The sequence below is a fragment of the Podarcis filfolensis genome (assembly GCF_964270895.1).
Source record: "Podarcis filfolensis genome assembly, chromosome: 6".
Lineage (NCBI taxonomy): Eukaryota > Metazoa > Chordata > Lepidosauria > Squamata > Lacertidae > Podarcis > Podarcis filfolensis.
In genome coordinates, this window is record NC_139609.1 from 77,730,950 (window position 1) to 77,754,941 (window position 23,992).

General features: G+C 44.6%; 1 protein-coding gene across 2 annotated transcripts in view; it reads right to left on the reverse strand.

The window, feature by feature from the left end:
- Window positions 1-647: 647 nt before the first annotated feature.
- Window positions 648-23,992, reverse strand: part of HNF4A (hepatocyte nuclear factor 4 alpha) — a 63,093-nt gene continuing 39,748 nt past the window's right edge. Inside the window, exons 1-10 of one of the 2 annotated variants that reach the window (XM_083618867.1) lie at window positions 23,476-23,709; window positions 15,445-15,619; window positions 13,316-13,410; window positions 10,709-10,815; window positions 7,374-7,532; window positions 5,159-5,246; window positions 4,432-4,587; window positions 3,238-3,474; window positions 2,309-2,434; window positions 648-1,723 (exon numbers count right to left, since the gene is read on the reverse strand). In XM_083618867.1, coding sequence (XP_083474993.1) covers window positions 1,581-1,723; window positions 2,309-2,434; window positions 3,238-3,474; window positions 4,432-4,587; window positions 5,159-5,246; window positions 7,374-7,532; window positions 10,709-10,815; window positions 13,316-13,410; window positions 15,445-15,619; window positions 23,476-23,596 — 1,407 coding nt within the window. In that variant the 5' untranslated portion in view covers window positions 23,597-23,709 and the 3' untranslated portion in view covers window positions 648-1,580. Of the gene's footprint in view, window positions 1,724-2,308; window positions 2,435-3,237; window positions 3,475-4,431; window positions 4,588-5,158; window positions 5,247-7,373; window positions 7,533-10,708; window positions 10,816-13,315; window positions 13,411-15,444; window positions 15,620-23,475; window positions 23,710-23,992 lie in introns of those variants that run through there. The other variant, XM_083618868.1, reaches the window with a different exon arrangement.

Sequence of the window (23,992 nt, forward strand, 5' to 3'; positions counted from 1 at the left end):
GGGAAAGATGTCTGCATCAGGCTTGCAGCATAATACTAGGCTGGAGAGGCCGATGGTCTGACTCTGTATACGACAGTCTGTGTTGCGTTCCTGTGAGCTGCCACACACAGTGGGTGCATCAAGATGGCTGCCACTCACAACTGGGAATACTACCCAAGGGGCACAGCAGCAAGGGCTTAAGATCAGGTAGAAGCTTTGCATCTAGAGGAGATGGTTTGCATCACAGTGCAGTCTGCGTGAATTCTGGCAAAAAGTGCACTTGGCCCATGCAGCCCTGACTTATCAACCTCCTTGGCAGCGCCTAGGCCTAGGAGAAAGGTTCGCTGGTGCCAGCCCTGAACCTGCGTCACCTTCAGATCTTCCCCTCATTTGTTCTCCATAATTCCCAACAACGTAGCACCTGGAATCATTATGAATAGGGACGAGAAATGGACGAGACCGGTAGTGGGTCGCTTGATTAGGAGATTCACTGAAGCAGAGGAATCTGGCATCATTAATGCAACTGAATTATCTCTTGAATGAAGGATGACATTGAAATCGACATTTGTGTAGCACTTCCACATACAGGAATCCCTTCAAATAAAGGGACCCTTGGCTCTGTTGCAGCAAGAAGGCAAATCTCACAGTCTCAACAAGGACTAGACAAATTCAAGGAGGACTACTTTTTCAATGGGACCTCCATGTGCAGAGACAATGCACATGAGTAGCAAGTGAAGAAAAGAAGAGCATAGCCAAGAGAAGACCATCCACTTTCATGCGTCACTTGTGAGTCCAAGAGGCATCTGGCTGACTGCTGTTTGAAGGAGAGAACACTGGACTGGATGGATCTTGGTCTGACCCAGCAAGCCAATGCTTTGTTCAAACAAGCTGCTACTTCCTCATAGAAATCACCAGTCACCAGGTGGAAAAAGCACCACCAACTACTTTGGCCACTGAATTTTGTTTATTTCTGAAGATCACTGGAAGCATATAGTCCTGGCTCCTGCTTCTGCTACTGCCCCAAGGCAGTGGAACTGTGGAGAAGGCAATAAAGAGGCTGCACTTCTGCAACATCCGGGTCAAACTTTCTGCCTCTTCCTTAGTGTGGACCACCATGCCTGCTTGGGACTGTCACAAGAGGGCTTGTAGCTATTTAGAGATCTTGCAGTGAAGGTGTTCACCCCTCCCTTTCATTTGGATGCCTTTTCTTAAATAAAAAAAAGTTAAGATTTGAAGTGAAATAAACACAATAACATTGTGTAACTCAGTGGCAGTGATGAAACAAGCAATGTCAGTGCAATTTTTGAAATAGTCACCTACGGATCTGAAATTTGGGATATGGCTCTATAGGATAAAGACTTCCACCAAGGCTAGTTCATTCGTTCTGCAATGCTCGAGTGCAGCTGTTCTCCATAGCCACATGAAGCTTTGGGAAGATGGCTTTCTCCCCATCCAATTTCCAAATAACAATTTGATGCGTTTGTGCCCTGGGATGCCTCTGTGAATATTCAACCTCCAGAGTGATCAAAATGAGAATGAGAAAGGGTTTGTCTCCCTCATCATGGTCTTTGTGGCATCTGATACATTCATTTGGTTGGATGCTAGATGACCTCTTGCTTCGTGATGGCGGGTTGAGGGATTGAACTAGGCTGCTTGGCCACAGTTGCAATGGCCCCAGGAAGCAGTTTGTATTGTTCAGCTCCTGAGCCAGCAGGTGGGGAAGGCTGGGGAGTTTCAGGAGTGGCTGTTGAAAGAAAAAAAAATTGATGTTTTATATATATATAAAAGGCATTGTACAGGATCAGTTAAACTATAAAGGATCACATCAAAAGAAGGTTAACAGTGCAACCCAATGCATGTTTACTTAGAGGTAAATCCTACCGGGTTCAATAGCATTTTCAAAGTCTTTTCTTTACATTTGATTAGATGTACATGCCAAATGTTGTTATGTACTAGTGCAGCCAGGTAGCCTCTTTAAAAGTGGGGAAATAAAACATTACTCCCTTCTGCTCTTGTCCCATCAATATTAGAATGCTTTCCTTTTAAATATTTCTTATTCTTCAAAGGATGTGTGTTCTCCCTCTTCACGTACTCATGTAATCATGTATACCATCCTATGGGGTTTTATTGTGTTTTCTAAAAAGTCTGAGGCCCCTTCCTCCTCCTTTCCTACTGGTGTTAGGGAGAGCAGAGCATTATGGGAGATGTTGCTCCCATTACTCCAGCAAACTGACAAATCTGCATGCTAGCTCCACTTACTCGGTTTACCATGACTCAGAACACACACGGCACGCCTCGAGAGCTGGTTCTCTTGTGCAGGAATACTCACACAGCTGCCCGTTGTGCATCTGAGCAGGCATTGTGTTGGCCACAATCACGTTTGTCCCCAGGTTCTCCTGGATCAGGTGCGGGTGAAGAGCATGGTGATGAGCGTGAGGAGTGTCACTCGATGACCCTAAATTATATATATTATTCTAAGTATTGCGTAATATATGGATATAGTTCTTTTTTAAAAAAATCAATAAAAATGCAGTAAAATGGTTACATGCAAAATTGGATGAAACAGAGAATGCAGCGCAAAGCAGTACATAGTGTAATGATACTAGTTCCAAAGCGGCTCAAAAAACCAACAACCCAGCCAGTTTAATTGATTAAAAACCTGAGAAAATAAAATAATTTTTTAAAAACCACCTGACTATATTATATGAAGCAGGCACCAGGCAAATGTCACTGGCAGTCTGTATAGGTTCTCCACAGGTCTGTGAGGCTGGTGGGAGAGCTTTGCTTTGGTGGGAGATTGTGAACTCTGAAATGGAGACTCAGCAGATGAGGGTTGCTTAACCTTATCCCCTCTACTGCTACTCCCCTGCGACTTCTCGCCCACTTTGTTTTGAATCATGTCCACCCTCAGCTGTTTGGCAGACCCAGTTCCCTACAGTACATCCAGCTTGTTCCTAACTGAGTTAAATGCACAGGACCCCTGTCCTAAATGGAATTGGGCAACACAAAATAGATTTTCCAAAGAGCCTGAAGCCTGTGAAGGAGAGGTCCAGTAAGCATATCAGGATGAATGCTTGTTGTCATATAACGGCCTCATAAATCGATCATGACCAATGCTCCATAAAAACCCAGACATATAACCACCGTGTAAGTTTTGTGTATGCTAATCAGGATAGATGCTGAATAAGATGGTCATCTGGAGGAGCCCCTGAAATTCAATAGGCAAAAAACCCCGCTTCCTGTAGGGTCAACACTCACCTCCTAGCAGCATCTCCTGCAGAAGGTTGTCGATCTTGGCCATGCCAAAGAGCTTGACGAACTGGATCTGCTCAATCATCTGCCAAGTGATGCTCTGGAGGGTGGGCAGGAGGAGGAGGAGTTCCCCAAAGCGTCCCCGCGAATCATACTGCCGGTCATTGATGTAGTCCTCCAGGCTGACTTGAACTTGGTACCGCATTCGCTTGATCTTGATGGGGTCGCTCAGCCCTTTAGCATCTGGGGGAAACCGTAAGAAATTACGGACTATGGCATTTCTCAAGAAAGATGCAGTTTCAAGTGGGCCAGTCTGGATGGTCTCCTGAAGTTCCTTACTTTGCTCAAACTCCTTTGGCAGGCACTGGGGAAGGCGTGCCAGTTTCATTCCTCATCCTGCACTAACACAGACTTTGCATGAGTTCCGATTGTGTAAGAGCAAATAGAGGGACGCTGTGACAACTCCGGCTTATGAAACAGGGTGAACAAATGCAACACAGGACACAGGACACCTGTGCCTCAACTAGTTGTCTATCATCCTTACCTAGTCCCATTTTAGAGCCATCCAAGATGGCAGCCATCACTACATAGTCCAGATTTTAACTATATGTTGTGTGAAGAATTATTTCCTTTTGCCTGTCCTGAATTTCTCGCATTCAGCTTCGCCAGATGTTCTAGGAGAAAACACACACCTCTCTATTCGCTTTCTCTACTTCCCTCACCTGCACTCATGTTGTTGGGAACCTTACTGAATGGTTCTTTTTCGTGAATAAACATTATAGGAGGAACTTGGCCACGAGGAAGGGCATTGCTAGACAATACAGTCCTATATTCTGCGGAAAGGTAAAGAAAAAGGGGCCCCTGACCATTAGGTCCAGTCGTGACCGACTCTGGGGTTGTGGCGCTCATCTCACTTTATTGGCCGAGGGAGCCGGCGTATAGTGAGCCGGAAGCAGAGCACGGAAACGCCGTTTACCTTCCCGTCGGAGCGGTACCTATTTATCTACTTGCACTTTGATATGCTTTCGAACTGCTAGGGTGGCAGGAGCAGGGACCAAGCAATGGGAGCTCGCGGAACCTTAATTTAAATTTTGTTCCCCACACATTGTAGAAAAGCAATTCCCCAGCCATGTTAAAGGGGTTGGGGCATGGAAGCAGCCTCAAATGCCTCTTCCAAGTTACTGAAAAATTAGCACCTACCTGGATCAAAGAAGATGATGGCTTTCAAACATGCGTATTCGTTTTCGTCAATCTGCAGCTCTTGGAACGTGAACACTAGCTCATCCAGGATGCGTACAGCCACACGGCTGATCTCCAGCAACTCCGGACAATTACGGGGGATTATGTGGTCATTTCCTGCAGGAGAATTGTTTGTTTTAATTAAAACCCCTTACACCTTTGTGTACAGTAGGCTAGTTTCCACACAAACAGAAACACACATCCAAGCAAGCAAGAAGCATTATCAGAGTTCAATGACACATTCCTGCCTGGCAAAAACATCCAAGGGGGCGGTACAAAACAGGACTGGTGCGGGGTGTGACTCAGGAGGGTGTGTGGCCTGGGGAAGAATCCCAGGGGCCAAACAGAGAGAGCATTTGGCCCCTGAAACTGAGGTTTCCCACCCCTGTGGTAGGTGACAAAGAAACCTGACAGATTGCCGTATTTTTCCGTGTATAAGACTATATTTTTCCCTAAATTTTTGAAGTTTAAAATAAGGGGTCGTCTTATACACAGACAGTGCATAGTGCATTTTCTCAATTTTGAGTCCCAAAGAATAGTGGGTGTCTTATACACGGGGGCATCTTATACATGGAAAAATACAGTACATTGCCTGCTTCCTTCCAAACCCCCATGCTGGAAAAAAGCAATACATGACCGTATTTTTAACAGGAGATGGGAGGCATGTTGTTATACGATGCACTTTTACCTAGGAGTAGGATGTCTTTGAACACCATCGACCTCTTGGCGGCTCCCAGTAGCAGGTGCTCCCCTGCATGGGCCCGTAGCAAAGCCACCTGGAGGAACAAAGGCCTATTATTTGAGGGCTGATGCAAGAGGAGGACAGATGGCAGGGCAGAGGGAGACAGAGAGATGATCACCTACAGAAGAAGAGTGCAGAAATTGCAACTTGCTGAACTACTCCTTTGAAGACCACATGATTGAAAGGATCACAATATAAACTGGGCATCTAACGTCAGGACCCATAAGGGAATTTGTTTTCTGTGAGCGGGAACACGACACAGAGGAATAGCAATTCCTGTGGAACTGAAGTCTTCTTAGCTCCTTCCCCTTTCTCTGCTGATGTTTGCCTACAAAAGCATCCCAGGCATCACTTACAACAGTAGGCTGGTGAGCACTTCCTATAAATTCCCACATGGGAAGTACTCACCCTTCTGTTTTCAGGAACTGGCACAGTATGTCTCATGTTCAACAGGATATGGGGGGGGGGGACCTCTAAATCGCTCGGTAACGTGGCCTGATCTTTCATCAGCTTCTGGGGACTAGTTGTTGTTGGCACCTGTCTGTCTCAAGAGACAATGGAGTGCACCTCCAGGGGTAAAGTCAATCAGCTGCATTAGCAGCACCGAAGTGCCCTCCCCTGGGCGTAAGCCTGGGCAGTGTGTATGGAGATCCTAGGCTGCCTAGATGACAAGACACACACACCCCACCTCACTGATATGGTCCAAAGGAAAGCAGAGCAATACGTTTGGCACCAGCTTGGCTGCTGGAGTTGCCAGAAGGAGGCATACAAGGCGCCATCCAACCGTCTTATGGACTCTACTCTGGATTTGTGTAGGGCTTACTCCTTAGCCTTTTCTTCTGCCGGAGATATCCCGCAAGGCAGTAGAGGTTGAAGACTAACATAACAATGATAGATAGCCACCTTCCTCACTCAGTGCTAGGATGTTTGGGGACCAGAGTTCTCAGAGCAGGAATAACTGGTTGGAACAAAGGCCCCTGGAACAGAGCAGCAGGCAGATGCGTAAGTGAGAGGTGCTCAACCACCTCCTTTGCAAGCTTGTTCCCTGGGTCCAGGGAGCCTGAGCCTATTGCAGAGGAGGAAAGAATGCTCTGTTGAGCCCTACGCTGATCCTACGCTGAGGGCACACATGTGCAAAGGTGAAGGTGGATTGTCCCTAGTTCGTAAACAAGTAAAATAATGTTGGCCCTCCAATCCAGAGGTTGGGATCCAGCGACATTAGGGCTCTCTAAGGGAGCCATAAGGTCGCTCAAATGGCCACATGTTGGACTACTTTCCCCAAGTCTAGCATTGTAATTAATTTCTCTGCTGACTGTGGACGTCTTGCTGTGATGAGCAACCCGTGGTTGTTGTTTTTCTCTTACTCTTGCTCTGTTGTTAATGATTGCATTCTGTCACTTTATGCCCTTCAGTGATCCTCAAGAATGTTCTGTATCTCCTGTCCCACTTCTGTTTTTTAAAAGAAGAAATCTGTGGAAACTAAGGTTAATACTAAGACGCAGTGTGGCATGGATGCTTCTTAATGTCCAACCGGGACTTCAGCTGTGCAGCAAACAACCACTAAACATTAACCAAAGGATTTGGGAAAGGGTGTCTTTATAGGGATGGGCCCATCTGTATACACTGAACAAACATGAAGAAATATCTTGCGATGAAAGAGCTGGAGGAAAGAGGAGAGAACGTTATTTTCTGGAGGTTTAGATCTCACCACTGAGAAGGAACAAACTTAAGGAAAGGAAATCTGTCCAAACAGAGTTCTGATTTAAAGGTACCCTGATGTTAAATGGACACAGCTTTCAAAACAAAATGGGGGCCCCTATCAACCCACTTTGCTCTGCTGTGCAACTGTAAATGCAGGCGCCGCTGGCAGTAAGGACGTAATCCTGGCAGCCCAAATACTCGACAATGTCTGCTTGCCTCACAGCTTGTTTGCACCAGTCATTTTCAAGGGCTGGTTCTGCATTAGTTCAGCTTTGACGTGCATGCAGCCCCCGTGAGTCACAGTTCATAAGTATTTTATCAACTTAGGTTGTACAATAGCTGCACCCTTTCCTGGACACGGATAACTCGGCCAGTCATTCACAATGGGCCTTGCACTGAATTATGAGAAATGGAACAGGAAAACCAACGTTTAGTTTCAGCTAGGATAAACAGGACTCACCTGATCATCCAGGGGAAGCTCACAGAAGGCCGGGATGTACTTGGCCCATTCCACTAGCACTAGCAACTGCTGCTTCATGGACTCGCAGACGTCTGCAATATTCGCGATCTTCTTCCCTCTGATATCACCATTGATCACTGAAATTGGTGACGATGATATCTGCAGGGGGGAGAAAGAGGTTTTACCTAACATTGCTCAGAGGGAGAGGGAGAGGTAAGCTGTAAGGAAGCTGCACAAACGACATCATCATCATCAAAATCCGTGCGGCAGATTTATGTGGGAAACTGTAACACCTTTCTTTTTTGCTGCAGAATTGCAAAGGCTCTTGCCCTCTAACCAAGGTCAAATCCATTCTCCATCAAATACCATGATCCACAAACAAGCTAGGTTTTAGGTTTTCTCTCCCCCATCTCCCTATTTCTTCAAAATACTCTGCTAGCTAGCCTTGTGGCCAGCAAATAAGAGATGGAAAGGTGGGATGAGGAAGCCGTGGCCTGCATGGCCAAGGTGGATGACAGGTGGTTGAAGTTGAAGTCCAGCCAATATCTGGAAGGTCACATCCCTGCTCTAATGCTAAACCCATTTAAACTGAAATGCCGCTGCATTCATCTGTTTGGGATTTGGCTCCGGTTGCAACATCTTAAAGCCAAATGTTCTTGGAGCACTTCTAGATGGTCCTAAAGGGAAGTTCACACAGAAATGTTTCTCAGTTGATGAGCACAGCACAGCACCCAGTGATGATGTGTGTTGTGTTTGTGAAATGGCTGCTGAAGATTGCAGACAGAGCCTGCATAACATTTGTTTGCATCACTGATACACAATGCTTCCCAGCAGAGGCAGTTCACATTCAGCAGGGAACCAGTTGAGCCATAACTGCTACAGTGATGAGCTATAAAGTCATGCACATGATGTACAGATCTGCTTTTATGATGGGAACCAGAAGTGCAATTCAAGTTCTAGACGGATGCTTTGGGCTATGCTTCCTCCCTCTTGGGTGCCTTCCAATCCTGGCTAGTCCTGAGCAGCAAATACCCAGATACGAGCCAATATACTTCAGTATTTAGAGTAGGGGTGGGTAGAATTCAGGATTGCACAATCTGCTTTGGTTTTCCCTAGAGCCCTGAGATCCATCAGCTGATGAGAGAAAGAAGGGAGTTGAGTGACAGAGAAAGCACTGTGCAAAGTGGCCATCAGGGGAGTGTGAACATGCATCTTCTGAGAGATACATTAAAAAGTGCTAAGTATCAATCTCAGTGAATAATAATGCCCTTTTTCAATGTGTCTGTTTGCAACAAGAAGTCTGCCTGCAGGCATGGTTTGCAACCCCCACAAAACACACTGAAATCCAAGTCATCCTCCCCAGTCAACTGTTCTCTTCCTGTCAGCTATTTCATTTGCTTGTTCTCTCCTCCTTCCTTGCTCTCCCAGGACCATATTTGTGCTATTCCTTCTCCCATGTTAATGCAAAGATCCCAATTCCATTTGGGAAAGAAATGTGGCTCCGAAACAACCTAGAAAGCAAGCCCCAGCACCACCTTAATCTGTCCCAAGCAGTTTTATCTGCTGCAATCTTGGCAACTCTAGAAATGTCATCAAATAAGCAATGCTTTACGATACAATACGATAATCTTTATTGTCATTGTCCCATACAGAACAACGAAATTGAAAAATCTACATCAGACATTCAAAAACCAACAAGCCTGCTATCCCAGCCTGGTTAGCTCCCTCAAAACTCTGATACCCCTTAATGAATACAATATACTCCCATAGAGACTACTTTAAAAAGGTAAAGGTACCCCTGCCCGTCCGGGCCAGTCTTGACAGACTCTAGGGTTGTGCGCTCATCTCACTCTATAGGCCAGGAGCCAGCGCTGTCTGCAGACACTTCCGGGTCACGTGGCCAGCGTGACAAGCTGCATCTGGTGAGCCAGCGCAGCACACGGAACGCCGTTTACCTTCCCGCTAGTAAGCGGTCCCTATTTATCTACTTGCACCCGAGGGTGCTTTCGAACTGATAGGTTGGCAGGCGCTGGGACCGAGTGACGGGAGCGCACCCCGCCGCGGGGATTCGAACCGCCGACCTTTCGATCGGCAAGTCCTAGGCGCTGAGGCTTTAACCCACAGCGCCACCCGCGAGAGACTACCTTACACTGTGTTTAAAACCAAAATCGCATTTGGATAGAAACTGTTTCTAGGTGGCTAGTCCTAGTCTTTATAACCCTGTACCTTCTTCCAGAAGGCAGAAGCTGAAAGAGATTATTTCTGGGGTGCGCACTGTCCTGCACTATCTCTGCAGCTTTCTTATGGCACCTGGAAGCATAGATTTGATCCAAGGTGGGAAGAGTGCACCCAGTTATTCTCTCTTACAGTCTTTACAACAAACAAAAACCTGGCTGTTTAGTATAGTGAACCTGCAAGATTTAATACAATAATACTGATCCTGGATGACCCCGGGCCAATGGGGAAGAAGTCCCTCATCGGTATCTGCCCAGTTTGGGGGCCTTTCCCAGAGTTCATATTTTTGGTGCAGTCAATGCACAGTTGTTATTTGTTTCACACGAGCTAAGCACCTTCCTTCCCTTGAGGCGGCACTTCTGTTACATTTTCTCGGACTCCTCAGGGCAGCATTTTGCACCTAGGAAGCTGCTGACAGCATATGCGATGCTATGTCTGAGATGGGAAACGTGGTTGTACGAGTACTGTGTTGATCTGTTTGGTATTCCCTCTGTCATCAGCAATCCATCAAACTGGAAGCTGTCTGACCAGAGACTAAACCGTGCAACTCAATGCTTGTTTATTAAGAAGTAAACTCAACTGCAGGCATAGGCAAACCCGGCCCTCCAGATGTTTTGGGACTACAATTCCTATCATCCCTGACCACTGGTCCTGCTAGCTAGGGATCCTGCGAGTTGTAGGCCAAAAACATCTGGAGGGGCGAGTTTGAGGAAGCCTGGCTTACATGGTAACTAGACTACATCTGGCCTTTATAGAGCACTCATTCCAATTGGTTTTACGGGGAGGTTATATAACAATGAGCATTCATCCTGATTTGTTTGCAGGGTGTTTTTACATCTTGCCATTAATCATTCATTCATCCCACAGTTTCCCATGTATTTCCACTCCACTTTCCCAACCAAGAAAAGTCCAATTTTTGAAAGCAGGTTTGTTCTGCTGGGGCAACAGAGCCCTTTAATCCACTTTAACACTGCAAAACTAACATCTGGGTATGTGTTTGAATCCGTCCCACAAACTACTGGTGGTCTGGAGGCACCCCCGAGCTGGAAAGAAGACTAAAATGATTATTATTTCTCTACATTCTAAAATAGAAGACGTACCTGTTGTGAGAGAACTTCTGCTTGCAGTAAAACGTTAATGGACGGCAAGCTGCTGTCTTCGTAGCTGGATCGCCGAGTACTGATTCGGTCACGTTCGTTCTGTACAGCTGCAAAACCAAAACAAACAAAAAACGATCCCAAAAATGAAAATGCAAAACACTCCGGATTACTATCAGAAGCACAAGACAAAGCAAGAAGCTGTCATCACCTCATACACTTTTGTCATTGCTTTTATACAACATAATAACATTTTAATATAACATAACATGGGAAAGCTCAATTGGTAGAGCATAAGACTCTTCATCTCAGGGTTGAATCCCACATTAAGCAAAAGATTCCTGCATTGCAGAGGGCTGGACTAGATGACCCTCGTGGTCCCTTCCAACTCTACACTTCTAGGATTCTAGATTTTAATTTCTGTAGTTTGGAAAAGTGCAAAGGAAACGCAGGGGGTGATGGTGGCGATGCCATCATCTGCCCTATCCCAAGAGTGATTTAAAGTGGGTAAAAGTAAAAGAATGGAATATATGTATGAAACATCCAGATAAATGCATGCCCTTATTCTAAGGAAGTCAACTCAATGGAAATTGTCTTCAGATATTTGAGTTCTTTAGTTTAAAAGAGCTGCACGCTATGTTATAAACTTCTGCCATCTCCACGCTACGGTCACTTTCAAGCCATGCATTTAATGCACATGGTACCCCAACCAAAGAATCGTGGGAACCATAATTTACCCCTCACAGAGCTACATCACCCTTAAGAAACTGCAGTTCCCAGGTCTCTTTGGGGAAAGCCATGTGCTTTAAATGTGGATGTGACCATAGTCAGCTTTCTTTCCTAAATCAATAAACTCCAAGCACCACTTCCTTTGTAAGTGCTCTAAAATGTTTTGATCATTTTAAGCGCACCAGGGAACTGTGTTCTAGGATCTTTTAAGACACGTAGTCCACTTGTGACTTCCTGGGAGGTTAGCCAAGTTTGCCGAGTCATGGAGTTGCCTAAACTATCCCCTATGATAACTCCACAATTAATGGAGATATCAAACAATATCTGATTGTTACGGTTACACCTGTGCCTCTCCAGATTTATTTCCTAGTCATATCATTCTGCTTGATAATACGGCTATAATGAGGCTGTGCTGAAATTAAAAGCCTGCAGTCAGCGGCTGTTAACAGAGGCGCTCAAGGTTACGCCATGCGTTATCGGGATCCACGCAGCTCTGTCACGGCATGATGTATTCTGAATGTTTACTCAGTATTTAGCTGGTCACAGACCTAATGTAACTTCTATTGAATATTAACAGGCAAATACAAGTTGAGTAGGCACTCCAGAGAGAAAAGAGAAAATTCCCCAGTCCTTTGCACAAACCACAGTAATGCTCGAACCCACTGATGCAACTATAATAACTAATGTTGTGGAAGGAACATGAATCTCCAGGGTTTGGGGTTAATGACATTAGTCTGTTGCAGCAAAAGTGACAAGAGAGCCTCCTGGCACCTTTAAGACAAGACAGATTTATTCCAGCCTAACCATTTTATGGACTGGGGCCCAATCTAAAGCACAAAAACCGTGCCAAAAAAAGGTACCTTGTGGCTTGTGAAAGAACTAACGTATTTATTACGGCATAAGCTTTTGCAAGACAGAGCCCCCTTTATCAGGTGCGTTTGGGCCAGAATCATAACAAAATAAAAAGAGCTCTGTTGGGGCAGACCGAAGACTAACTAGTTCAGCATCCTGTTTCTTGTAGCGGGCAACCAAATGTCTTTGGTGAGGCCACAAGGAGGACATGCGAGGAACAGCAGTCTCCTACTATTGCTCCCCAATGGTTAGTAGGAAGAAGCATAGAGCAGTCCTTTTAAAGCATCTAAGATGGACTTCATTGCATTTTGTGGGAGCAAATTCTACAACTGCACTGTGTGAAGAAGTAGTTTCTTTCTTCCACTCCTAATCCTGAATACGTTGTGAACCGCGGATGAAGGGCAGTATTAAAAATTTAATAACTAATGAAAAATTACACTTGGAACTTTTTATATAGTAGATATCAAATGTTCAAACCACTTCATCTGCACCATGTTAGTAATTCCCACAAAAGTCCATTTCCTCTCGAGAACATCCTCAGAAGTTGACAAAGGTTGAAACAGTGATTTGGGGAGCTTCTATTGGAATTGCATAACAATCCCTTCAGGTGCGAACTGACATGGATGTTATTGTCTCAGTTGGTTTGGAGGCTCAGTTTGTAATATGCTGGATGATGGTTGTGAGCAGGGAAATAGGTTTCCCCACCCCTGAAAAAAACTATTCATTTGCTGATCAATAGTTGTTGAATAGATCAAATGGTAGTGTAGCATCAGGGAGAAAAACTGCTCTCGTGCCTTCAGGTTTTGTTGAAAACTGAGCAGCAGCTGGCACAGCAAATGGTCTGAGAACCTGGTGCTGCAGCACTGCAGAAGTTAAGCAGGTGTGGGACTGCAAAGACGTGTAGGGAAAGGAGTAGGCGTTTGTTTCATAACCCAGTGACCTACATGGCTGTTTACAGACTATGCTGCCTGCAGTTTGGGCACACAATAAGAGGGAAGCTACAGTCAGTGACACACAAAAAGACCTCACCTTCTTTCTTCATTCCTGCTCGAAAACATTTCTTTAGCCTGCAGTATCGACATTGGTTTCTTTTGTCCTTGTCTACAACACACTGCCTGTTAAACCTGGCAGGGGTGGGGGGGGGAGAGGAAGGAGTTAGAATCATGAGTTTAAAAGGGAAACACCATTCAGAGACTTAAGAGGGTGACTTGAATTAGGCGCTATAATCGCCCTAGGACTGATCAGCACCCCAAGGAATGAATAAGCAGGAAAACGATAGTAACTCTGGGCTCATCTACACTTTGGCTTGAACTGAATTTTGATCATACTCTGTACAGATTAATTCCCCTGGAGCTGAGAACTTTTCTCATTGTTCCGTGGCTGTGCCTTGCTAAAATCAGATATTGCGTGCCCAGCTGTAGAGGGCCAGCCCCCCACACTCACAGCAAAAAAGGGAGGGATAAAATAAATGGACAAGACAACCGTCTGGGATTTAAAATGGCCATAACTTTATTGATTTCAGATGTAGGGAGTCTTGGCATAGGCACTGGGCGTGTATACCTCTCAGCCCCCCCCCCCCCCCGCCGCTGGGTCTGAGACATAACAGGGTCTATTTGGGGGTGGACCTGTCGCAAAACGCAGGTTTAAGTGGATGGGGCCCAAATGCTGAGGGAAGCTCTATGGCCCGCTAGCCCTATGCAACTGGCTTTTTGGACAGAGACTTCCCTCCAGACCCCTCTAACCGGGTACCCTGTTATCGTGGCCACAGGGGGAAAGGGGAAGTGCAGGGGAAATTCCTTCCTGACCCCGAATATGAAGTCCGTCAAAAGACCTCAGCAAAGCCCTCCTAGCTGAAAAGGAATTGGTTAAAGCACCAAACAACTGGAATGAAGGGAGGCAGAAGGGTGGGTGACGCTCCTGGCTGACTGGATGAGGAGGGCAGAGTCGGCCAGGAATTATAGTTGCCGAGCACTCAAAATGGCGCGTCGGCATCCGAGCAGCCGGGCCACAAGCACCGGTCATCGAGGAGGTATGGTAAGTGGCCATTACCTGCTCAATTGGATCTTATCACATGTGCAAAAACCCGAAACCATCCCTGCTCCAAAGCATGAAACTTACTAGACCAAGAGTTACCAGGACTAAGGAATCGCCCACACGGCTGCTTTCCTTGCTGCTTTCCCCCTGGGGAAACCTGCTGTTTACCAATGAATCAGAGTAACTGGGTTTTCTCCTGATTGATACTTGCTCTGATTTAGTGCTAAAAAGAGGATTTTCCGGGAGAAAGCAGCAGGGCGAAGGCAAAACTGCTTGGACCCAGGCCTAGAAAGCACAGGACAAGCACAGGACAAGTGTGAGCAAGCCCTGACTCTGAAACGATTTCTCCGCTGCAATTTTGTGGAGTGCTCAACACATGTACAAAAAGCGGCATATTAATGCGACATCAAAGGGTAACTGGAATGATAGGGGACAGGCAGGGAGAAAAAACAGTAAGGTTAAGTAGGACAGGTTACAACCTAAGGAATGAGCCTGTCTCTTTAAATGTATGGATAAAGTGAGAGGTAATTTAAATCCAGCTGCTGCTGCCTCCTCTCCTCACCAGTCCTTTCAGCCACCTTCCTCTTTTTTCTCCTGCCCTAATGAGCAGGATTCCACTACCTTCTACTGCAAAGAAGAGAGAAGTGGGGAATAAAAGACAGAGGGGGGAACTGGGCATGAACACCAGGAATTAAGGCTGCAGTGCTGCATCCACACATACTGACAGGTCTCTGCTTTACTGTCTGGTCACTTTTTTTGCCCTGACACTTTACCTGTGAAAACCTGCTCTTTAACACTGAATCGGAACAAATGGTAATTCGGGTTTCTGTAGATTTCTGTCTGCTCCAGTTCAGCAGTAGAGAGTGTTTTTTCACAGGGAAAGTGCAATGGCAAAAAACAACAACACTATGACACGGTGCTTTAAAGTGCCTAGAAACACAGCACAAAAAGAAGTCCGGATGAGCCCTTTTCCCCAAGGAAACGTGTGGGATTGCTCTGTCTCCTGCCTTCCAGTTCCTTGGTGCACTTATAGAGAAGTTCTCGTTCCCTAGGTTATAACCTGTCTCACACCTTTTAAGGATTTATCCGGTAACATCCCGCTGCCCCCACCTTCCCCCCTTTACCTGCAGGAATACATGTGATTCTTTCTGACGCTTCTCCTGAAAAACCCTTTACAGCCGTCACAGCTGGAGGCCCCATAGTGTTTCCCCGTTGCACGATCTCCGCAAATGGCACACAACGCACTGGCCCCGATGCTGTTGGACGCATTGAGGTTTGCTGCTTCAGAAGGGGAGGTGTCTGTTCAAAGGGGAGACAGGGAGGGCAACTGTGAAACAATTGGGAATGGGTTCAGATCGAAGCAGGAAATTACAAGGGCAGGCCCTACAAAGCATTCTTATCCCAACTGGGCAGGCGGTTCAGGCTGACAGAGCAACTTGCCTTGGGCTGCTTGATGAGCGCCGGCAGAGGTGACAACATCTTAATCCAAGTTCAATCTTTGCAGCCCGCTTTTCCTTCCAAAGGGAAGCCCATAGCATACCAAAATAAATACAACAATACCAAAAATCAATACGATAATATCAGGCAGCAAACCAAACGAAAAGCAATGCTGTAACAACGCATAAATAAAATTTCAATTCAGTATCCATGGCAGTGGTTCTCAAACTTTTTTTCCCTCTGGGCCACACTTTCAGAATAAAAAATTGTTCGTGCTGCACCTAATTTTTAATTGATGAGAAATGCATTGGAAAACAAAAAGAATCAACTCCTAGCAGCGCTTGATTTATAACATAGAATGCAACTACTTTATAATATGACCGTGGGACATCCAGAAAATACAAAGCAATGCTGCTACGTAAGTACATGAATCATTCCCAAAATATAATATTGATTGTCTTCACTCTTCCTGCCGCACATGCCATCCTCTCTTGCCACACCAGTGTGGCACAACACACCCTTTGAGAGCCACTGATCTATGGGAACAAATCAAGGAATCAGATCAACTGAATCCCTGCAATATGGACATTTCATATTAGTCCTCTTATTTTTGCCTCTGTCCTTCTTCCCTTCCCCTAATTGTCTCTCTCAACTGTCAAAACCTATGATTGTAAGGTCCTTGGGGCAGGGCCCTTTTATTTTTATTCAGCACTGAAAAACACCACATATACTGGTGGTGCTAGATACACGAGTGCCAATACTCCCAATAATTTACTCCTTCTGGGACCAATACTTCTCACTAGCTTTGAGTTGGCAGTTCCATTATGATGGCTAACCCAACACTCACTCCTTTCTGTACAGATTTGTTATGGCATATTGGGCTCTTCCAGAAGATTCAAAACCCATTCATTTTCCCTTGACTACTGTTCTTGAGCTCCTGCTGATCTAGTATCAATAGGTTGTGATGCCATCCCTGTGGCATGGAAAGGGGAGGCGGCCCTTGCTGCTTGTGTGTGTGTGTGGGGGGGGATATTTGCCTGTCTTCCCACCCACAACAGCTCATGCAATTTTACACCTGTTTCCCAATAAGCATCAGGATGGTGAAGATGCAATTGAAGACGGCAGGCAACAGAGGAAGTTAGGGAGGGTTTAGCTGGCAAAACTGAAATCCTGATAGCCAGCTCCATTACATCTGAACTCTTTAATCTAGAAATTAAGCAACTGATTGCACCAAGTAATCTAATAATACAGTACTGGCACCTTTACCTTTTTACCAGGAAAATACAGAAAGATAAAGGGGTTTGTATAATAAATCATAACATTTCCTCTATTTCCAAAACAGTACCCCACAAAACAAACACACACAGCTTTGTGCCATTTTATTGTTTTGCTAGCATATAATGCATGTTGTAGTTATTTGTATGAAACATAAAGATATGATATCTAAATGTTGAATAAACATGTCTTCTAGCTGATAGGAAGCTGCACATTTTGAAATTAAAGTTTCTTACAATCTCGCCACTCCATGGCAATCTATGGGAAAAGTTATGTCTTCAACCAGGGTCCTTATTTTTATCCGACAAACATTGCAGGGGTCAAAGGAGGCTCTGAAATGGTTCAAATGATTTCTGTTACTGGACCAACATTTCTCATAGGGAAGCAAGCTTGCGAGGGCCACAAAACCAACTTTTCGCCTGAACAGCAGCTTTGTACAACTTGAGAGCTTGTACAACTTGAGACCATTTGCCCGTTGTGATGCGTTGTATGAATTAGTTGAGATACTTGGGACTGTGGCAGTTCCACCCCCCCAAAAAAAACCCCTTCTCTCAAAGAATTTACAACGAGGCTTAGTTTTCTAGCCTGAAAGAGGTTAAGATATGAGCTATTTGCTGATGGGAAGTTTTCAGGCTTCTGCCGGATAAGTTAAGCCAGGAAAAGACAGACTTCAGTCTAGTGGGACTTAAGAGCCCCTGAGCAAAGGATTTGTTGTAAGTACTGGAACTAAGCTGATCTCACACAAAAACCCATTCCTAGTTACCCCAAGCTTTGTTCATCCCAGCAGCCTAATTTAGAGTGTGCACATCATTTTGTTGTTGTTAGAATTGGGACTGACTGACAGAAATTCCTGCCAGCCTGCTGCAAACTACCTGGAGATCAAATTGTAGATCCCAATATATCTTCTGCCCACCCTGACTTAGGCTGTTCTTGGAAAATCGTTTCTGAAGCATGTTGGGAGCCGCTGTCCTCAAGGCTTGGGCCTTGATCCAGTCTTGCTAGCTTGATCAGAGCTGTTTTATTATTTATATTTCTAAGATGTTACTGGAGTCTTCCTTACAAAGTCTAGAGAAATATGGCTTGTTGTAGTGCCACATGAAGCAGGCAGAACATCCCCAGAAGATTTAAGAGTGCAAGGAGATTCATATTTCTTCACTGCAGGGGGTTGGACTAGATGACCCTCAGGATCCCTTCCAACTCGACAATTCTAAGATTCGTTTATTCTATGATACGAGAGCAGGTGGTTCCCAAAGCAATGGAGAGGGAGCAGCATCTGCATGTGTCAGGAAGAAAAGGAGGCCTGTTCATTTTTATCCTAATTCTTAATTCCAGCCTGCAATGAATCTGAACAGCGCTTGCGGCCGTTGCTGTTGTGACTGGAAACCGTATTAATCTTGTTTTAGAGCTCCAACATACTCAAACACACATGCACACTTCTCTTCGTGCTTCTAATGAAGTGGATCTCACAGTCCTCAAAAGTTTATGTCACAGTAAATCTGCTTGTCAATGTCACAAGGTACTTTGTTGCTTCTTAATTACATCACTTTCCTGGGGGGTGGGGAATCCACATAACTGAGAGGGATGGCAGGGGGTGGGGTGGGGAGGTCGAAAATAACTAGAATCAAGTTCACTTCTGAAAGAAAGTTCAGAAACAAACAAGTGAGCAAGCTCCCTGGTTGTTGGTGCATTACTGCGAGAAAGAGAAGGTTTGTGCTGCACTGCTTTCCTATTCTTAAAAACACAATTTCATAGAATTTTGGAATTGGGAAGGGACCTTGGATGCCACCTAATCCAGCACTCCTGATCAGTGCAGGAATCTTGGAAGCACAGCAGCAGCTGTTGTAACAACAACAACAACAACTACAACAACTACAACAACAACAACTAGCTCCATGGTGGGTGGAGGTCTGTGAGTGAGGAGAGGTCTGATTTCCTTACCGTAGCCACCTTGCAAAAGCGGCCTCTGACAGTCACACCCAAATGCCAAAATGTATTTTGGAGAAACCTGCAAAAGTTTAACCAGAGACCATGCCCTTGTGCTTCATGCTTCCTGGGGGTGGGAAATGAATATACGCAATAGAAGCTCACTGTATGACTGCTTTTAGTTGTCTGAAAAGCTAGTCTGCACACAGTCCTTAAAACAGTTTTTTCCTTACTCATCTCTACAGATGGACAAGTCTGTCAAGTTCAGTTTCTCTCACTTTCTGCAAATTGTTTTTTTTTTTCAAAACTCCTGTACACATTTCTCCAAATACACCCGTCTTTGCAATAATTTTTCCGCAATGTAATGCATTTTAGTATGTTATTTTAACTAAGATATGCTTTTCCCTTATATATGCAATTCTGTACACACAGAGGACTGCAGCTCAAAATACAAAAAAGTGTGAATTTCACAGGATGTCTTTTGGTTTGCAGGTAGGTTTGCAGAAAACCAAGTTTCTCCCCCATCTTTACTGGTTGTACACCATTAGCTTGTAATATGACAATAAGGGCAAGGGTTAGGAATACAGAATTTTGGAAAATATAAGAATGTTGAAAGTTAGGAGCAATATTAGCGATAAAGGATTGAGTGCTGATAGAGAGGGACTACGATTTGCAGTAGCAACTGTTTAAAGAACGAGCATGGCACCTATTCCACAACCTTCAGTTATATCTACAGAAGCATAGGACAAGAAGAGAAAATTTAGTATTTAATTTAAAAGAGAGTGCAAAGCTCTGTTGTTGTTGTTGTTTTTAAAGGATGAATGGCATGTCTTTGCCTACATTGGAATTTTGCTAGGATTGCATAATTTATTATACAGCAGCTTTCTCAGCTGGGTTTTAGAGGGAGCATTTAGAAATGGCTAAGACACCCAAACTAAGAAAACCCTGTTGGTTATCGCTGAGTGGAAACTGCAGGACAGTAATTTTCTGTGAAACATAAAAATACGTTGTTTGTATATGATGCCTTTAAAATGCATTGTAAACTGCTTGGAGGTTCTCCCACCTCCTAAAATATAAGTGATATATATGATATTGTCTAAGTAAGTAAGTATTTTGAGAAACTTCCTAACCGGCAGACATGGTTGGCAGTGAAACAGCCTCAGGCAGTGGTGTGCTCTCTGTTTAATCAGAGGCTAGATGGACACCTGTCAGGGACACCATAGTTGCATCCTGCATTGTAGTTCTTGCACTGAATGGGGGTTTGCCTTAATAAGCTCTGTGGTCCCTTTCAACTCAGATCCTGCAACAGGGTGGTGGGGTGGGGGAACAAATAGGAAGTGTAAGGATCAAGATCCAGGTAAGGGGATAGGCAGGGCTGGCACAGGGAGTCTGCACTGCTTGTTATGCCACTACCACACCACCCAGGGCCAGATTTAGGGTTTTTTTTAACTTCTTTTTATTCATTTTCTATAACCAAACCACAAAAAAGAAAAACAAAAATAAACAACACACACCAATGAAAGAAGAAAACATCAACCAAAACAAAACACATGAACAAACCAGAAGACAAACATTAATTAACAACAAATAACGGTTGACTTCCCTCCATCTCGGTTTTGGGTTATGTAAATATTAAATCCATTCTGCAGTTTTTCATTTTATATCGTCTACACATCGCAAGGGTTATATTAAACCTACTGTGATTTTTATATCTCTAGAATTTGTTTCCATATATGTTATGAATTTGGTAAACTGCAGCTAAAATATTATGTCTATTTTTTACATGGTCTAGTCCAGGGCCAGATTTAGGTTTGATGAGGCCCTAAGCTACTGAAGGTAATGGGGCCCTTTATATGTCCAGCTGTCCTTTGTCAACAACAAATTGTCGCTGTTTTTTGTGTTGAATATATGCTATATGGTAATTTATGGACCTAATAGGTATCTAAAGCCATTTGAACATAACAAATAGGAGCCTACACAACACAAAACACTGTTGCTGTATGTAGATTTTATTTTGTTTGTTTTTTATCTTATATTTTGGAACTGTACATCCAGTTTTTTCCCTTTAATTTTTTTGGGGGCCCCCAAGAGAGTGGGGCCCTAAGTTATAGCTTGTTTAGCTTATACGTAAATCCGGCACTGCACCCTCCCACTTCCTCCTCTTTTTCTCCCCCACTAACAACAACGCTCCTTCTCCCCCCTCTCTTTTTCTCTCCGTCCCTCCACCCCCAGCTTTCTTCTCCTTCTGCCATTGGTTTAACACAGGTGTGAAGAACCCCTGACCCCTCAGGCGCTGCTGAACTACAACTCCCATCATCCCAGGTCATTCATCATGCTGGCTGGGGCTGATGGGAGTTGGGAGTCCAGCAAAGTTCTGGAGGGGCACAAGTAGCTCATCCCATTCTACAATATCCCACAGTATTATGTACAGGTTTGAATTGGCTCATGGCAATTAAATTTCACCCAGCAACTGGGGGGAAAGATGCTCCAGTATAATGATGTTGTCCCAAACAGGGTTGGATTATATTCCAAGGCTATGATATAGGATTGTACATTTCAAGTATTTATATTCCACCATCAGAAGTGAAAAGAAAAAATAAAATTAAAAATCCATGATAATATTGCCACCTTCCCAGTCTTAAGGCAACAAACAAACAAACAAACAAACAAACAAACAGTATAAAAAACAACAGACAACCAGGCAAATATTCAATGCACGCACTATAGAGGTGACCTGTACCCATAGTCAGAGAATTGGTGTTGTGCTTATTAAATAACGACAAGTGCAAAGTATGAAAGCCTTTCTCCTTGTACATCACTCAGTGAAGACCTAATAGGTGTCCGTATTAAGAAAGTTTGAGTAGAGAAGATATGTTTCTGAATTTCAGAATGAATGTAAGGCATGCGTCTGAATTACACTAAGATTAGCCATTAGCCTGTTGTTCAGACAATCCGGGGGTAAACTTGCCAAAACACAAATCTTGGATCTTGTGAACAAAAACAAATCCCCAAACGTTTTAGGAGTGGAATAAGCTAATTACTCCTATGGGCTAAAGCAGCTGAAGGAAGCAGAAATGTCAGCCTGCAGTACTTCTTCATTCCTTGCTATAAAACATGCTGAAGCTGTTTGCAGTTTGAAATGCTGCAAGGCTATTATTTTGGCCTCACAGTCTATGCACACACTGGCATAAGGCAGGATGTCATTTTCCACCGCGAAATGTGACTGGCAAAACGCCCCAAAAGGCTACATACACACTTGACAAGGTAATCCAGGAATTTGTGAGGTATCTTATGCATTTGATCCGTGAGGAAGGAAGTTTCTGGATCAAATTTGGCCTCATCCACAAAATCATTAGGTGCACTTCAGCCAGACAATGTTTATTAGCTTCAGCCCTGCTACCTGCAATATGGGAATAATAATCTGGGCCAACGGTGCAGAGCTGCTCTAAGGATGAGCTCTTTGGCCTCTCAAAAAGCACTGGATATAAACAGCAAATATTATTATGTGAAATAAGCACACAGTGGCCCATCTCTGTAGCACAATTCTGTGTAAATTTACTTGTAATTAAATTCTAATGTGTTCTGTGGGGCTTACTCCCCGGTTTGTCTGCATAGGATTGAAGTAGCAGATCTTTTCCAATCCTTCCTAAATCTTGAGCCAGTATCCCTCTAAGTCAGTGGTTCCCAACCTTTTTTTGGCCATGCCCCACCTAAGCATCTCTAAAATCCTGGTCCCCCCCCCGTGACATTTTATTCAAAAAGTGAACACCTATTCACGTGGAGGAAGCCTAAAAGGCCATTACCTATTAATAACTCACTCTCAAATCCCCCCCCCCATTCAAATTGCCCCCCTGCACTGGCAACATGAAGAAATGTATTTGGCATAAAGACAAATTCTGTTCCTAATGAGTCCTTGTACCGCAGAAGTGCCTCTAGGCAGGGAAAACTATACTGTATTATCTAATCACATCCCTTCGAAGCCAATCCCTTCAGGAGACAATCACAGACACGAGTTGGAAGGGATGCCGATGCAGGAGCCCCGCTGCCAAGTTCTTTCCGATACTAAATTATATTTTTACTTAGAATTTAAACCTCTTGGTTTGGGTCCTACACTCCGGAGCAATGACCTAGCTCTGCTTTGTTCCCTTCCCCCTATATGCTCATCATTCATGCAACCTTTTGGGGTTCTTTCTATGCCTTCCTCTGACAGATATGTCATGTGGGAGAAAACCCGTAATACTCTACAAGATTTCTACGCCGCACCCATCCCTGGAAAAGTCACCCGGTTCGAGCTAAGCGGAGCACTGGTCAAACAAAATCTTGCCATAAACAGGCAGGGAGCCTGGAGAAGAGCCTCCGCCGACAGGGAAGGTTTTCCTTGGGACAACAAGGAAACAGACATGCAGTGAAGCCTCCACACCATTTGGCCGCCGCTGCCTGTTTGCAAATGCGCCTCTGAAGGTCACCTGTCCCTTGCCCAAAATTTAACAGAGAAGAGCAAAGTTCCGAGTCGGACTTACCGTTGCCTATTGCCAAGACTTGCATGTTCTCAAACTCCAGAGTCGTGTATGCCGGGTCTAAAGCCGCACTATAATCTGCCATCTCCATGTCTATCAGGGCTTTGGAAAGGCGCATTATCATCAGCAAACACAGGCCAGATTGCAGTGATTCCGCAGCCAGAGGTTATTGGCCCCTCAACCTCTCCAACTGATTTTGCCGGCGTCCCCTATCTGTTGGCCTTTATTTCAAATATTTCTCTGAAAGGATCTGCTGAGCTTCAAGGCCTATACAACCCAGAGGGGTGGAGGCAGGAGGCAAGGGGGGTTAATCTTTAATCATCTCACTGGTGCGGACTGCTCTGCTCAGCTCCTTCTGTCTTCCTCTCTCACTTCAATTTTGTTTATTATTTCTTATTAGTCAACGGCACAATGCTGTTCAGGTTTGAGACAGGTGTAATAGGTATGCAAGTGATCTATGCCAACCTTTCTCAGGGTCTTCTGTACCTCATGCCCAGCTGTTAGGATTACCCAGTGCTAT